Source organism: Halichoerus grypus, chromosome 2 (genome assembly GCF_964656455.1).
Source record: "Halichoerus grypus chromosome 2, mHalGry1.hap1.1, whole genome shotgun sequence".
Taxonomy (NCBI): domain Eukaryota; kingdom Metazoa; phylum Chordata; class Mammalia; order Carnivora; family Phocidae; genus Halichoerus; species Halichoerus grypus.
Window position 1 is genome coordinate 155,680,194 of NC_135713.1, and position 17,945 is coordinate 155,698,138.

General features: G+C 42.6%; 1 protein-coding gene across 2 annotated transcripts in view; it reads left to right on the plus strand.

The window, feature by feature from the left end:
* The first annotated feature begins 385 nt into the window (after positions 1–385).
* Positions 386–17,945, plus strand: part of MAP2K4 (mitogen-activated protein kinase kinase 4) — a 137,048-nt gene continuing 119,488 nt past the window's right edge. The window contains exons 1-2 of one of the 2 annotated variants that reach the window (XM_078067930.1): positions 386–576; positions 11,034–11,066. In XM_078067930.1, the coding sequence (XP_077924056.1) occupies positions 459–576; positions 11,034–11,066 (151 nt within the window). In that variant the 5' untranslated portion in view covers positions 386–458. The remainder of the gene's footprint in view (positions 577–11,033; positions 11,067–17,945) is intronic. The other variant, XM_078067931.1, reaches the window with a different exon arrangement.

The following is a 17,945-nucleotide window of genomic DNA, read 5'->3' on the forward strand; positions in this document are numbered from 1 at the left end:
CAGCATGGGGCTGGAACTCACGACCCCGAGATCAAGAGTCCCATGCGCCACCAACTGAGCCAGCCAGGTGTCCCCCGCCCAACGACGGGGTTCTTAAACTTTTGGGGTCACAGGCCTCTGTGGGAACGAGGAAAGCTCTGTGTCCCCTAACCTCCCCGGTGCACACACGCTCCTAATGGTGCACACCGCGTTAGGCCCCGCGGGCCGGCTCGCAGCCCCGGGGCAGCACTCCCGCCCGCCTTCCCTCCCAGTCGGGCACCGGCGCCTTGGGCGGTTCTGCGGCTCCGCAGCTGGCCGGGCTCCGCGTCAGGCGCGGGCGGGGGCGTGCCAGGGGGCGTGTCCTGGGCGGGGCGGGGGCGGGGCCAAGGCGGGCGCTGGCCGCGCCCCTCGGCCGTGCGAGAGGCCGAGCTTGCTGCATTGCAGCCGCCGCGGCGCCGCTCGGCTCCTCACTCCCAACAATGGCGGCTCCGAGCCCGAGCGGCGGCGGCGGCGGCTCCGGGGGCGGCAGCGGCAGCGGCACCCCGGGCCCCGTGGGGCCCCCGGCGCCGGGCCACCCGGCCGTCAGCAGCATGCAGGGTAAGGAACGCGCCAGCGCCGCGACCCCGGCCCCCCCGGCGCGGCCGTCGGCGTCGTCGCGGCCTGTCCCCGCGGCCGCGGACACCCCCGGACCCGGCGGAGGAAGCCACCGGAGCCGCCCGCGCCCGCTCCCCGCCCTCCCTCGCGCTTCCCGCCGCGCGCCCGGCCCTGCCCCGGCCCCGGCCCGGGCCCCGCGTGCAGGCCCGGGGCCGCGGCCTCCGCCTCCGCCCGCGCCCGGCCGCTCGGCGCCGCCGGCCCTGCGCGCGGGGCCCACCTGGCCCGGGACCGCCCCCGCAGCCGCCCCCGCCGCGCCGCCGCCGCTCACCTGGCGCCGCCTCGCCCGCGTTTCCGGGCCCGCGCCCGCCTGGCCCCGGGGCCCGGCCGCGCAGGTAGGCGGCGGCGGCGGGGCGACGGTGGCGTCCCAGCCCCAGCCCGGCGCCCCCCGGCGCTCCGCCGCCGCCGCCGCAGTGGGGCCCCACTCAGGGCCATCTTGGCTCCCCGCGGGGCGCAGCTGGAGCCGGCCCGCCCGCCGAGCTGACCTCCCCACCGGCGCTCCTGCGGGACCCCGCGCCTGCAAACTTTCGCGGGGGTTCTGTGCGCCGGGAGGGCGAGGGGGTTGGGGGAGGGGGTGCTCAGGCCTGTGCCACCTGTAAGGTGGCGGTGTAGACAGCCGCGGGCCCGGGAGAGGCGGTTTGCCCGGGGCCGGGGCTGCCCGTGTTAGCATGGCAGGCACAAAATATCAGTACAGAAGCGAGAAGAGCGGATTCGGTTTACATGGAGAGGTGCAGGAAATAGAAAGGCTGGGGTCCAAGTGGTCCTGTGCCGTGTCTGGACATCCGAGGCAGCTTCCTAATTAATGGCTTTCCCCACCGGGAATGCGCGTTTAGATCCGTATGGCTCCTGACGGGGGGGGGGGGGGGGGTGTTGTGAAAATACCAGGCCCCAGCCCATCGGGGGCCATTTCCTTAAGTTTCCTGTGGAATTTCGAGTAGTAATGTTATTTTTAAAACAGGGAATCTCAGAAATCTCTTGGCGACTTCAGCTAACTGCTTATGTTACATTATTAGCGGAATCCGTCGGGGTACCCTTGGTGGTCAGTGTCGCCATGGTTACTCTTTGATGAAAATCTTCCTAAAGGGCGCTTTGGTCTATCTTAACTGTGTGTCTAGGCGCGTCTGAACCGTGTTAGGTTCAACTGACTATTCCGTGTTTATGAGAGTGTCTGTGATTCAGGAAGCAGAGATAGGATTTTATTCATTTTATATCTCCCTATGAGATAATTTTAATACACGTAAAGAATGGTGATACACAGACAGGATGATGTCAGAGCTCAGAGGACACTTTCTGTGCAGGCTCTCATAATTAATTCAAATTGAATTAGTTATTGGATGCTACTGTGTTGCACAGCATATTATACAGATAAAGTAAAATATGGATATCCTGATCTTACAGCTTTCCAGTCTAGTTGTTGCTGGTGGGGAAATGAAACAGCAAAATGACAACTTAGGATTGTATTGCTTTTGCAAAATGGGTGACTTACAAAGCTTATAAAAATAATGCAAGTTTTTTGGCAGGGAGCTCATGGGGGAGGGTAGGAAGGCTGATAGTTTGAAAAAGATGTATAAATGTATTCATTTTTGTTGTTCAAAAAAATATTTATTGAGCATCTGCCCAGTGCTGGTCATAGAGTGTAGTGCTAGGCATACAGAAAAGAGTGAATCAGGCAGTTGCATCCGTGATGGAGCTTACCCTCCTGGTGGGATGGGGGAGGGAAGACAATCTGCAGGTAGATAATGGAGAAAAGTGTTACAAAGGTGACAAGCTGGGTTTTGTGATGGAAGGTAATGGGGAAGGGTAGACTGCTTTGATAAGATGGTTTAAGAAGACCTGTCTGCAAAGATGACGCTCATGTTAAAGGCAGAAGGAAACAGTGTGTATGAAGGCTCTGAAGTGGGAAAGAGCTTGGAGTGTTCCAGGAACGCAAGGGCCTTGTGTCTGGGCACTATTCTGACATTCTCCATTCTTTCCTGCCACCCCTGAGTTTCCGTGCCTAGTAAACTAAACTTTCTAACAAGCCAAACCTATTTTCAAAGGAAGAAGGAGGACGTAAGACTTCTTTTTGAATTATTGATGAATTTTCTTTTACCACTACTATGTCTAGCCTTGACTGATTCAGGAACCTGCTAGTTATATCTTGTTCTTGAGCCTGTTTTGCTTCCTCAGAATGAAGGGAAACACTTGAAAGTCTCAGGATGCTGTCCAGCACAGTCCAGGTTACAGACCATGAGCTTAACAGCAATTTAGGATCTTTTCTGATTGTTTGTATGGTTAGAGTGTAACCTTTCATGCTTCATCTACCCTAGCGACCTTCAGTTTTAGATCAGACTTCAGAGCCTTGGAATGTTTGGTATATACCAGCCCCTTCCTCCAGTCTGCTGCTTGTCACCCCAGAACACTGCCTTTCTGGGAGGTGTTAATAACCCGCCCCTACAAACAGCTAGTTGTAGGACATAGGGAATACATTTCATCTAACAGACATTAGAGGTCCTTCTGGGTGATAAGCCCTGTCCTGGGCACTGCATAACCCTGTACACTTTTTTCATGTCTTGAGGTTTGTGGCCCAAGTTGGGAAGCACTGTTTTCTTAATATCATAATGTTTCAGAGCCAGAGCCCTGGAATCCTGGATTTGAATCCCCTCATCAGGATTTAAGATTTTTGTGACCTAGGGCAAGATACTTAACTTCTCCAAGCCTCAGTTTCTCAGTTGGAATGTAGGAATAATGCTTACGTCACGGCTTCTGTGAGAATGCACGTAGAGCATGGGCCTGACATATAGTAAGGATGTGATACATGCCAGCCATCGCCATTGTTAATAGCAACAATGCTGTTATTTGTAAGAGTGCCATTAATGGTCTCTTTCATTATTAGTAGAACATGTCCTAACCCCTCATGGTCCACTACAGTTTCCCCAGCTTCATTATTACTGGGTCCTACCCTTCTCACTAATCTGTTGATTTCCACTTTTCATTATTGAGCCTTTCCTTTAAGAATATTCCTGATGAGTCTTTATTCTACCTGGATTCAGGTAACTGCTCAGTCATGTACAAGCTCTGTGACTTGGGGCTATTACTCACCTTCTCTGAACTCTGAGTTTCTCATCCTTTATAAAATGGGGATACAACCTACCTGACAGGGCTGTTGTGAGGATCACATTATTAGATTAAAGCACACGGAAGTACTTGGAAAACTATAAACTGTCAGTATGTAAGGATTTTTTTTCGTAAGATTTTATTTATTTATTTATTTATTTGACAGAGAGACACAGCCGGAGAGGGAACACAAGCAGGGGGAGTGGGAGAGGGAGAAGCAGGCTTCCCGCAGAGCAGGGAGCCCGATGCGGGGCTCGATCCCAGGACCCTGGGATCATGACCCGAGCCGAAGGCAGACGCTTAACGACTGAGCCACCCAGGCGCCCCCTATGTAAGGATTGTTAATAGACATGGCTATATACCTGCTTGAGTTACCAGTCGCTTAAAATGTATAAAGATCTCGTAAATACAAGAAGTTTATTTTAGAAGACTTAAAGTAGGGAAAAAATAAAACTTATATAAACTCTACTCAGCTGAGAAGTGTCAGTTTTTAAAACAGTTTTTAAAATGTGGTTAGAATAGTTAGAATCTACAGTTGATTCTGAAAAACATGGAGGCATTTGGAAAGTACTTGTTACAGGGAATAGTTATAAAGTATACATTGTAGGTACCTCTGATTCGCTTAATGAGCTGTTCTAGGCAGGCAGTTTTTCCTTTTTTCTTCTTGGGTCTCAGATGTAGATGTCTAACAACACTTATGGACTAGTCTAGTCCTTGCTTATTCACCTTCACCTGAACAATTTATAAATATCAGTTTAAGTAAAAAGATGATTGCTTGGTTCTCCTTAAAAAACACACTCACACAGGGGTGCCTGGGTGGCTCAGTCGGTTAGGTATCCAACTCTTGATTTCAGCTCAAGTCTTGATCTCAGGGTCATGAGTTCAAGCCTCATGTTGGGGGCCACAATGGGCATGTAGCCTACTTAAAGACAAAAACAAAACCAGAAACACACACACAGTAATGTACGGCGTGGCACCTATCGTTAATAATACTATATTGCATATTTGAAAGTTGCTAAGAGTAAATCTTAAAGTTCTCATCACAAGAATACAAGTTCTTTGTGTATGGTGATGGGTGTTAACCAGACTTATTATGGTGATCATTTTGTGATATGTACAAATATTGAATCATTAAGTTGTACACCTGAAACTAATGTAATGCTGTATGTCAATTATACCTCAATAATAAAAAAAATTAAAAGAAACACAACATTTTCAGGTGTAATGATGCATGTCTGTTAAGAAAAAAGATTTAAAATCAGTATACTTTTTTCCTCTCAATAATATTTAAATATATAAAATATGTGTGAAACGTTCTATTTGTGATTGTATTAGACTATTTTACCATTTAGTCTGTGGGTTCCAAGAACCATAGGAAGATGCCTTTATCTGGATTTTAAAGAACTGAATTGTGCAGACAGTGGATATAGTTCCAAACCCTAGAATTGCTTGCCTTTCCTTCCCAGCATGCGAGTACTATTCCTTTAGCATTTATGTGACATAACCTGATACCAAGTCCAGCTCAGCAAATTGGTCCCCCCTCAAAGCACATTGTATTTCTCTGTGTTCTCTTAAAAATGAGAGCAACCCTAGTATTAAAAGAGAAAAAGTACAAAAACAATGCTTTCAAGATACTTATTTTCTCACCTTTTCCTCTCATGTACCTTCGAGTGAATGTGTACTAAACTCATTTTAAGATGGGATATTAGTTAATCCTGTATTTTGAGTCCTGTTTTCTTTTCTCATAAATTTCTCTATTTTCCTTCCATTTCTTTTACCTAATGTGAGAAGCTGGATTGATTTGGGCTCATAGAGTTTTCCCTGCTTCCTAGGGGTCAGGAGATCATAATCAGCTCCATCATACATAACCCAGGTCAATCTCTGCAGTCTCCATCTCTTGGACATAGAGTTTCCGCCCAAGCTACACAACCTGGGAAACCTTAATTCAGATTTAAAGTAGGGAAACTAATAGTTAACACAGCTGATTTTCACTGTCTTTACCTAATTTGATGCTCATAAGCACCCTTTAGGGTAGGTGGGCATAGTGCCCTTTCATAGGTTAGGGAACTAACTTTCAATAAGGTTATATGCTCCGGTGGAGGTGGGTTTTGACCCACCCGTGTGACTGGTAGCCTTTCGTCTTCTTATTGCTCAATAACACAGGTTCACACAGGTTTTTTGAGCTCAAAGCCATTTCAGCCATTCAGGTCGGGGAGAAAAATCTTTGCCAGAAGTGATGCAGAGTCAGGAATAGAAAGGGGAAATTATTTTAGGTTTCAGTCGGGGGTGGAAGCTCTAAGCAGCCAGCCATGTTTGGGTTGATTTTGGAGCCTTGTTGCTTCCTGATGCTCCTTTATGTTACAGAGTTCTAAACTTGCTGGTGGGTTGACAGTGGCATTTTGAATTAGGAGGCATTTTGATTGGAAATCTACAAGTAAGTAGAAGATTTTAATTAGGCAACGGCGCAGGAGGCCAGTATAGATTCGAAAGGTAATAGAACTCTTTCAACACTATACATAATATGTAAAAGGAACCCATTTAGCATAAGAGTTAATAATTTATGTTGCCATCCTGACTAAATTTGTCATCTGGGGCAAGTGACCGTCCTGCCAATGGGCATGGGTTCGCTTCTACCCTTGTCCCCTATCCCGGGAGCTCCAGAAAGTCTTCGTGTGTTGTCTCTTCACACTCTTGGCAAGGTAGAGAATTAATGTGTACTTATAGAAAGGCTTCAAGGGCCAGGAGTTATAAGATTGGCCTACCTTGTGGCTACACAGTGAAAGGGACCATTGGTTAGTAGTTAACTCAAGATGGGCCTCTTGAAAGAAGGTAACATTCATAACATACACAGCTAGATGCCTGACAAGCACACCACTCCCCACCACATGGAAAGGTGGTCTAGGTAGGCATCACAGCAGCTTTTTCAAGGCATGTTATGTTTCAGCTTACCAGAGATCACTCAAATAAAATTTATAAAAGGGGGAAACAAGAGAAGTGTTACCAGATATATATGATTTGCATTCATTGTCTGACTTTATCCTAAAAAAGAAGTGACCTTAATTGGCTCCCCGATGTGTGCTGGTATCTCTGAAATCTGGTTTAGGTTCCTGCCAGGGAAAGTATCCGCCTTCTTGGACACCAGGACACCAAGCTGTGTCTGGGAAGGACTGTGGCAGAATGTAAAGCCTGGGGTGGGGATCCCCATGCTGTCTGGAGTCCCTCCCTTTTACCTCTCCCAGGGTGACAGGGAATGAAAGGAGAGGGACTGGTTTTGCGTAGGTGGAGCTGGTCTGATGGGGAAGGTGCCACAATCATTGCTCACCGTAGGGAGAGACCAGGAATGATCACTATGGTAATAATTACCTGCATTATTCCAGGCTCTGTGTTGGACATTTTAGGTATATTGCTTAATCGTCACAAAGCACTTTCAGGTATTGCTGTTTATTTTACAGATGAGCACATCGAGGCTCGTAGAGGTTAGATATTAGCCCACGGTCACAAAGTGAATCAGTTGCCCTCCCTGGGTGTACTCGGGCTTCACTGAGCAGGCTGGAGATGATAATACAGCGTTTAGTTACATAGCCAAAGAGTAAAGGAGGTAGTCATTGGCCAGAGGCAGGAAAAAGGAATGACTTATGAGGACTGACAAGATCCCAAATTAAAAACAACTATAGAAAGGATTTGATCAGTATGCCAAATCACGAATGGTTCTGGATGATGCAAACAAGCTGGGATTAACTGAGTTAAGGTGGCTCCCCCTTAAGTCTGAGAATGGTGAAGCAAGGAAAGCAAAAGGAAACAACGCAGCAGGAATCAAATCTTGTGGAAACCGCTCTAAGTACAGTGCACATACAAATTTTGGACAAGCCGAGATAAATCCTTAGATATTAGAGCCGTAATGAGGTACGCTCAGTAACTTTGCAGTTGAGGCCACGTGCCACAGTTTTGAGGTTGAATTTGGAAGGCAGCAAACAACTAGACTCTTCATGCTTGTGTCAGAAGGAAGACTTGGTAGCTTGCTTGATGGGCATGACCCAGTAAGGCGGCTCTGATTTTCTTTACACTAGTGTGGCTTCATTCTGTAGTTCATAGTCCATTGTCAGCAGTACCCAAATCTGGGATGTCCAGGAAGCTGGAAGGAACCTCTGAGGAAGTGGGAAACCACTTACACCCCTGCCCTGCACTCTCTCAACCCAGAGAAGGGGACCGGGGAGAATGCAAAACCCATGGGGGCCATGACATGGGCAACGTAGGTGCAGACACACCGTTTCCAAATTCTAAGATAAGATTACCTTTTTTTTTAAAGTAGGCTCCACACTCATGGAGCCCAATGCCAGGCCTGAACTCATGACCCTGAGATCGAGACCTGAGCTGGGATTAGGAGACCAACACTTACTGAACCACATAGGTGCCCCATCCTGATATTATTTTTAATTTTATAGTTAAGGAAACTAGGTCTCAAGTGAAATGACTTGACTTTCACAGTTGGAACTAGGACCCTGGGCTGACATTTCTCCTTTCATTTTTTACTTTCACAAAGACTGTTTGCCCTTTGTTTTTCTATACACTTAACGCACATCGTAAACAGCATTCTATGCTAACGTAGACAAGCTTGCATTATCTGGCAAATACGGTAATGGTGGGTTTTGAGTCATGGCCAGTGAGCGGCTGGCTGTCACGATTGAGGTTTAAGAGTGTGAGAATGAGGAGGAATGTGGGAAAGCGGGTGGCCCAGGGAGAAGGAGGAGAGGAGAAAGCCCCACAGAGCTCCGTTTCTCTCATCGGCTTCCTAACACTGCCATATGTATACTTCTGTATACTTAATCTTGGGATCTAAGATTTAATGCAAGTAAACTCACCTGGGGCCAGATAAAATGAAAAAGACTCAAATTTGAAGCAGAGGATCATGCAGAATTTAGACCCAGGGTACAGACACCAGGATAAAAAAGAGGGAGGCACCTGAAATATTCAAGATTAACTGGTTACTAGCAACAGATTCAACTGATACCTAAAGTGTGCGGATGGGAAGACAGAATTTAGACAGAATTTCTGAGATACAGGAGACCTCCAAAAATGGAACATATGTGAATGAATATTAATGGACCAATTATAGTATAGCCACAAACTGGCTTTGTATATAGCTGAGGACACTGGAAGTTCTCCTCACCGTTTCTTTCCCACTGTCTTTCTGTTCTTGTACAGGATTGCTGGTGGTCCCTTCAGTCCCTCCCTGCCCTTTGAGTATAAGGAGCTAGGGGAGGTCTAGAAAGATTTAGCTAATAGCCTTTTATCTGATCTAATTGACAAGACTAAATGGAATTCCAAGGTGAGCCATTATGTTTGAGTTTGTTTAGCCTTCATTGCCTGTGAACTCTGGGTCTGTTAGCATGTTTTTTTCTGAGTGAGAAATGATGCAGAGGCCTCAGAATCCGTTCACCTGGTCACTTTGTCCATACTTAGATAAAAAGAGCAAGTCTTGTAGTGACGCTCCTCCCTTTTTAGCTGCCTGCATTGATTCTGTACTTAAAGTGGGTTTAATCCCGCATGTGTTAGAGCAGTAAGTGGTGACATTCTAACATTGTCAGTTACATCTACCTTTACACATTTTTTCTATTTCTTAAAATTGTCCTGTAACTTATTTTTATATAATTGTGCAGACAGATCCAGCTCATTCTTTTTCCTATACCTTTCAAGTTTATTTATCTTGCTCCTTTCCCCATTCAAATTGCTATTCTGTTTGCCTCTCCTCCCACCATTTATTTTTTGCTACTTAGTAGCAACCAGTGAGCTAAAAAGAAAAGAATGACTATTGACTTAAACTTGTTTCAACCTTCCCTTCCTCTCCAGTTGTTGCTGGTGAATTTTCCCTTCTCTCTCCCCAGGGTAGGGAGAAGGAGGGTAGTGGGAGCCGGGCTTCTGACCCCGGGGCTGAAGCTCCACTGTGCTCTATCTCTGTGTATGTCTGTCTGCTTCCAGAGAGCCAATTTCTTCTCCTGGACCTGTGCTCGCCTCATTTTGCCCAGTAGGAGGCTGGCTGGCATTTAGTTGCTTAGGCTTCTAAGACCCGTGGATCTCCGACTTTTTTTCTCTTTCTGAAGTCTCTTCCTGCCGTACATCTGGTGGGGTAGTAAGTTGAGCTTGAGGGGTAGCTGTGTCCAGGTTTGCCCCCAGGACTTCTGCCCGCGAGGTCTCTCCATTCCCACTCCCTCCTGCGTTGTCATTTGTGTGATTAGGTAGTAAGCAGTGGGTTACCTTTGGGCAAAGTAGCTGCCTTAAGATTTTTCAGGTTTTGTACATTATAAGTGAGATCTTTATCTTAGAATCTTAAGCATTTTAGTAATTGGATGGAAAAGACAACTTAAACACATCCCTCCTTTAGTCCTGGCTCTTTTCCTCTAAGTTTTGATTGTGTTTACATAAATACAAGCTTGAGTGATCCTCATTCTGAATTTCCCCATGTTGTTCCCTAAAGCATTAATAAATGAAGGCATAGGTAGACTACTAAGAAAACCAAACCCACTTAAACCGAGGGGGTGAGAGCATATTTTGGGAAGGTTTTGTCATAAACAGCCTATTTTACTGAGTGCATTTTACAAAAAATTACATCCGTATGAATGTAGGCATAAGGTATAACCAGGTCCAGCTGGATTTGGGAAATGAGTTCAAGTTCCTAAGGAGAATTCACAGGCTTTCTTCCTGTAACTTGTAAGGCTCTATTCTGCTGTATCATTCCTAGGGACACAGTCTTCTTGTCAGGCCTCCTTTAGAAGAATTTCAGCTCCTCCTCAGTAGTTCACTGTCTTATGCTCGAAGTTAGCAAATTGACTGGAAAATCTTGCTTCACAATTTATGAACTACTTTTGAAGCTTTTGAATCAAAGGTAGCAATTAATCATGAATAGTTCTAAGTCAGTAATTTGAGTTAATAAAAATAACTTGTAATATGTTATGAATTTGTAGATTGAAAAAATTGACAAGATTATTTTAAAAGTTACTCTTGACATCCAGGGGCTGGTAGCTATTCTATTTATCAAATAGATGTGAAAAATTAAGGTAATGGCGGAATTTAGAATTTAAACTTGACTTCAGCTCCGCTTAATAAAGTAAAGTACTTCTACCCCAGAGAGAGCTGACTTTTTAAAGAAAGCCTATATGTTACAGTTATCACTGTGATGGTGGGGGTTATGTGATTTGAACTGTTCTTGAATTGGTTTTATTCAGATGTAACATAAAAATGCAATGCCATGTTCTAATTTTGGTTTGTTTGATTTACAGTCAATGAACTGGAACTTATCTCTTTTACTTTAGGCTTTCAGATAAACTTCTGTGAAAAGGCACAAAGTAAGCTACAAATTTTATGATACTATGCTACTTATTTTTTTTCATATCCATCTTGGTATTGGGAATGTGTCCACTGTTGTTTCTACTAACCAACCATGGCAATTTTACATTAAAAGAGCTTCCATTTCTCATTCTTTTTCCAAATAAAAAAAAAATTGTGTTGTTATATTCTTGATTGTAAATTGTTCTTGTTTTCACTTGAAATTGAAATAGAAAGATACAGGCATTCAAATATATGTAAGTATAGAAAGACGTATATAGATATGCAGATGTATGAGAAATTGAGATGTAGATAGGTACAGAAAGCAGACTAGATTTAGAAAGATGTGCACAGTTATAGAAAGATATATTTATGTGATGTAGTTATAAAAAGATATACATAGGTATTTGGACTTAATCATAATTTAGACTACAAGTTGAGGAAATTTTTCTTTTAATATCATGGTGCAAAAAGTATGTAACTGTACTCAGAGGTTTCATGCTTTAAAATTGATTTTTTTGAACCATACATTTAGAGCATTTTAACTTTTTTCTTTGAAACAAAGTTTGTTTCTTCCTCCTGCCTCCCCCATCCCAATATAGACTAGTGTTCTATATTAGGACGCCAGTCTTTATAAAATACAGAATAAGTTTTCTATTAAGAAAGCAAATTTTTAAGCTAAAACAAATTTATTTTAAACTTAAATATCATTTGTATAAATGCAGTTTCAAAAAGTCCTCACTCAGGGAGGCTACTCTCCAGTTAAACATAAAATAATCCCAAAATATAATGTAACTAGTTTCATCTTCTGCTTATTTATTCACAGAATGAGGAAGAATGGGGACCACTTTTTGATATACATCATTCTTCCCCCCCCACCAGCTTTATTGAGATATAATTTACATATAACATTTATGTTAATTTTAAGGTGTACAGTGTGATGATTTGATATACTTATATATTGCAAAATGATTATCACAGTAGGGTTCGTTAACACCTCCCTCACCTCACATAATTAATATTTCTTTTTGTGCTGAGACCATTTAAGATTTACTCTTTTAGGGGCGCCTGGGTGGCTCAGTCGGTTAAACGCATGCCTTCTGCCTTGGCTCAGGTCATGATCCCAGAGTCCTGGGATGGAGCCCCAGGGCCAGCTCCCTGCTCAGCAGGGAGTCTACTCCCTCTCACACTCTCTCTCAAATAAACAAATAAAATCTTAAAAAAAGATTTACTCTTTTAGCAATTTTCAAGTATATCATACAGTGTTGTTAACAGTAGTCACCGTGCTGTACATTTTAGATCCCCCAATATAGATCGTTCTTAAGTTAGTTAGTTCAAAGGAAACAACGTTTAACCTAGAGAAAACATTTCTGCTGTTTTAAAATTTTCTGATGGAATCAAAATGTTTATAATTTCCATTGGTTGAACAATGTGACTTCCTTTGAAATGTAGCTAGTAAAAATTTATTTCTTGAATGGTTCACTCATGATAGAGAGTAGGGCAGCTAAGCCCTAGGATAAATTTTTTTTAATTGGCTCATTTTTATCATCCTTCTCTTACCTTTAAAAATATTATGCAATTTCCAGCCCATAATGAACCTACATATGTGATATACATCTAAATGTAATGAAGTTACAACTTCTGTTTTATGCTGTTTTTAATTTTAATACACTTAGAAAATTTTTCGTTTAAAAGTATTTCGTTTAATGTTTAATATAATTTTTACTTATGTATTGACAAAATCTAAGAAAAATGCTGACATCTTTAAAATTTAAAGCTGCATTCACATTGTTGTCCTTTTTTCTAACTTAGCCCGGTTGTGGACACAAAACAAGAGAAATGTACTGATTTTATTAAGTTTAAAATTGTGTGTGCAGTGTCCGTGAAAAGCTCTGTAGCTAGATGAAAAGTGCTTCCAGACCATCTAGATGGTTCTGTGCCTTTTCCATTGTTAGAGAAACAGTAGATTGGCAGTGCCACCCACATGGAAGTGTGGAGCGAGGAAGCCCATATATCCCCACTTTGATACTTTTGGTTTTCACTACCCCTTCACCCAGCCTTCTCATGTCTTCTTTTTTACTCTCCCCACTCTCCGTGGGAGGTTGGCCTCTTTGTTTTCCAGCTTTTGGGATTCAACACAGTTTGATACATTCATTCACGAATCGCCTTTTGGACACCTTGGTGCATAAAGAGAGGGAAATGATTGGTCCAGAAACAAGTTAGGTCCTTGCCCTTAGGGGACTCGCAGTGTAGCGGACTTGAGTTGATCCTGGGTTGGTTCGGAGTGTTCAGCTGCTGATGCTATAGATTGACTAGCAGCTGAACCCAGGGTGGGGTGGTGTAGGAAGACAGGTGTACCAGGCACCTTTGCTCTGCTGTTGTGCTCTGAGTGAGAACAGCACGGTGAGGGGTGGGAGTGGAGGGGAGGTTGCAGTGGGTCTCATGAGAGCTGCTTTCCGGATTGGAGAAAGTGGCTCAGAGATCCAACAGTGGGCCTGCCCCACTTTGGAGTTAAGCAGAGCTGTCTGTGGCTGGGACCTCAGTGGAAGACTCCAGGCGAGCGGGCACCCATATCAGGGAGGGTTGGAGCAGGGATGTTGGTAGGTATGGCCAGCTCTAAGTTGACAGCATTTATTTTTGTACTAAACTCTAAGTTTTCAGTTGCTTACATACATCAACTTTTTTCCAAGATCGGTCATGCCTTAAAAAATTAAAGTACGGCTTTGTAATGTTTGCAGACGGTCAGTCTTACATTTGAAATATAGACATTAACTCAATGTTAAAAGTGGTCATTGTCTCTTTAAAAATAAAGGGCTTGAAATCACTAAGGTAGTCTTTTCTCATCTAATAAGGCATACTCTAGTGCCAGAATCTTCTGTTTTATTCTAAGGATGTTTCAAAATTATCAGAAGACCTTACATTTAATTCATAAAGAATATTTATATGTCATACAATAGTTGTAGGAGGGGATGGGGCTCAAAGAGCACAAAACTAGATATTGTTAAAAGTCAGTGAGTGAGTACAACTGCTTCAAACGTTCAATTCTCCATCATAAATCAGAAGGACTTATTGTAAGATGATCTGATGACTAATGGAAGCTCTGAAGGATTAATTTTTTCCCATTGTTTGACTTTCACATAGTTTTTGTTTTTTATATTGTTGCATCACTATTCCAATTAGTTTATTACAATTGCCTGTTATAAGTTAGTGGAGTTTTATTGGAAATGTGTGTGTGGGTATTTACACACACAGTATGAGATTGCATATTTAATTTTGGAACCAGATTTTTATAGAAATTCAATAAAAATCCACTTTGCACCTCATGGTCTTTTATCAATTATAGTTTGCATTTATTTGCTTTTTGGTTTTCTAAATATATTTGTTTAAGATAATATGCATTTAATAAGAAGTAAATAAATGAAGTTATAATTATTTAAGACAACAGTGTTATATTTCAACACTGTTGGATTGTCACATCATTCTGAAGTCTGAATGTAAGACTATGTTAGGGAAAAATATTCTTTCTGATTTAGAGTGCCTACATTTAGAAGGTTGATTAATTCATCATTTATCATTTGGAGATAATGATTTTGTACTTGTAAAGGTGTTTATGTGACTTCTGACCAAGTTTGGATGATCCTATCTCGATGGCTTTAATCAGCTAACCTAAACACTGTTCTTTAGGATATGATTTGCTTTGCTTTGTAAAATCTTTTTTTTTTTTTTCTTTTTGATGGGGGGGGGATATGCCTAGAAACACTTTTTGAGAAGTGCTTTTATAGATGTCAAATTTACCCTAGTGTATTAGCATTCTGATTTTTTTATTTGGATGAGAATTATGACTTTTTAAGGAGCCCATGCTACAGGGTTGTTGAGTGTTAAGACAAGTTTGGGTAGAGTCTTGTAGCTTTTCTGTAGCCTTTACTCTTTTGGTAGCTTTGAAAACATTTTTTAGTGGCTTTTAAAAGTTGTTTTACTTGGGAAAGTTTACTTAAACAACAGGATCTTTTTTTTTTTTTTAAAGGTTTTACTTATTTATCTGACAGAGAGAGAGAGAACAAGTAGGCAGAGAGACAGGCAGAGGGAGAGGGAGAAACAGGCTCCCCGCCGAGCAGGGAGCCCGATGCGGGGCTCGATCCCAGGACCCTGGGATCATGACCTGAGCCGAAGGCAGCCGCTTAACCAGCTGAGCCACCCAGGCGCCCCACAACAGGATCTTTATTTAGAAAATTATGTGCTCCAGAGCTGACTTTTATTCTTGAAGTCACTAATAGAAATTGGATTACAGGTAGTGATTGCTTTTGGTAACATTGCACATCAGAGTATTTGGAGAAAAAATGGAGGTATCCTAATGACAGATTCTCATTTAATTGTGAAACTACTCTTTAAAAAAAAAAAAAAAAAGATTTTATTTATTTATTTGAGAGAGGCAGAGAGAAAGCATGAGCGGAGAGAGGGGCAGAGGGAGAGGAAGAAGCACACTCCCCGCTGAGCAGGGAGCCCGACTCAGGGCTCGATCCCAGGACCCTAACTGACTGAGCCACCCAGGTGCCCCAAGAAACTACTCTTTACAATAAGATCCCTAATTGTTTTTAAGTTGATAATAATAAGGAAGCCATAAAGAGGAGGAAGGATGTTTTGTGAATCTTTCCAGAACTTTGAGGAAGTCATTAATAAGTTTACTGCCATGATAAGAAGTATCTATAAAAGATGATGTTTTGCTCAAGAGAGTATTTAACTGTATTGGAGGTAGAGTAGGTAGAAAATCAGGGGAAGGAAGAAGTGGAGGGAGAGAGTCAAGCCATCCTGCATTTAAACTAAGAGCTTAGAAAATTCAGCTGATTACATTCCTAATTTTCCATTTTATGTTGCAATAATCTATACCCAATGGCCAAAATTTCATCATTTGGAATTTATAAAACTCAGCTAAGTTTTTTTAGCAATCATAAGAAACAGAATGCTGCTATGGGAGGCTAACAAGTTTTATTTAAATTTATATAGTTTACATAGAATTTAATATTTGTATTTTAAATTTATATGCTGAAGTTAGTATAAAAATGAGACTTTTGTAGGATTTGCCATAAGCCCAGCTAGCATCCAGAATATTCATCACTATCTTTGTGGACCATAATAAACTGCCAATGGAAAATCCATCTGCTTGGAAACAGTTTTTATACAAATTAAGCCCAAGAATTGTTGTAGTGGTATAATCAGAGTCAAGGTTCACACAATCCCTTTATACCTTATATCATTCCAAGGGGAATGTTGCCTAACTGTCTTTGATCTTCAAAGTGATGGGAACATTAATTCCTCCTGAAGAATGATTTTTGTTGCTAGGAGAAGGAAGGTTTTGAATAGCTATTGCACCTTAAAAATCTTCTGAAGAAGCTTAATGTGTGGTATTTTTGAGCAAGAAAAAAGTGAGTGATGGTCCCACAGTGCAGAAAGTTTCCCTTCACCGGCCCATTGAACTTCACTACTACAGTGTGGGGCTGTTGGACAGAACTTTGTGGTTGGGCAGCTACAGGGCAGAAACGATGTGGAAGGTTTCCAGAGTGTATTCCCAACTAAATCTCCAGTTAATCAAAGTGGTTTTTAATTTAGCTTATAAATTTAGGGTGATGGTTTTCAAACAAGGTGTAGCAAGTACTTGAGATTCTCATGACATGATTTTACAAGTGCTTTCAAAATCCAGACACAAGTGTCTAGATGAAAAGGTGTACTAGAAGAAACTTTTGCAAGAAATTTTACACAACCCAGGTTGGTGTTCATCTTCTCATTAGGCAGAGTTTGGTGAACATTAATCAGAAATAAAAATCAAGTGTATATAAGCATATTCCCTGCCCTGTAGAGAACCTTGTATAAGGTTAAATAAACAGAGGCACAAATGTAACATTTAACAATACTGGTAACGATAAGAGGCACTGGGGTCTTTAAAGATGAATTCGATCTAGAGCCTACTCTGAGGGAGCTTTGTTCTTTGAGAGACTGAACACGTAGAGACAGAGTGGCAGAAATGATAATAGTAATAGATAACCCATTTACTGTGTGCCAAACCCTGTTCTGAGCACGTTCTGTTAACTCCTTTAATTCCTATAACCTCACGAGGTAGGTATAATAACTATTATAGAGGAGTAAACGGAAGCACGGAAAGGTTAATAAGTAAATCTTCCAAAGTCAGCCAGCTAATCAGTGACAGGACTGTGTGACCTTGCTCTGGTCACCGTCGACATGCTGTAAACCATCGTGTTTTCTTAATTCTGGAAAGAAAGCAGGGGTGCTCCTAGGATTGATTTTCTGAACCAGATGGCTTTCGGGCAGCCTTCACTTGCAAATGGTCATGAGATCCGGACTCATCATGTGTATCACTTCTGATTTTCTGGCCCTGGAGAGTTTCATAGTGTTCTCTAATTAGCCTGGCTGAACGTTAAGTGGAAAGAAAGATTTCTTCTGTCTCTGAAGTTAGGACATAGGGGATCTAGCACTAGGAGAAAACTGTTTAATTAAAAAATATATATTATCCTGGCCTAGACAGACACAGAATGAATTGCTTCAGGATTCTCAAATGACTTTGTGTGTCCAGGGAGCAGCTGACCAAGATGAGACACGAGAGTCAGGGAACCAGGTGGCATAGCCATGCACTGTGTGGGGATGGATTTCTGTACAGACTCGTAACAACCCACTGATGCTCTTGGCAAAAGATTTATGTGCCTCTGACTTTCTGTCCATTAAGGATGGAAGAAAGAACATTGTTTAATCTTTAAAAACTTGAGATGAAAGACGTTTTTAGCCTACCCAACGATGGAATAATATTCACGACCCCCCACGTACCTATTACATCGCAGCAGCGGTTACCGACATGCGGCCTCTCTTATTTCATGAGTTTTCCTCCCTCCACC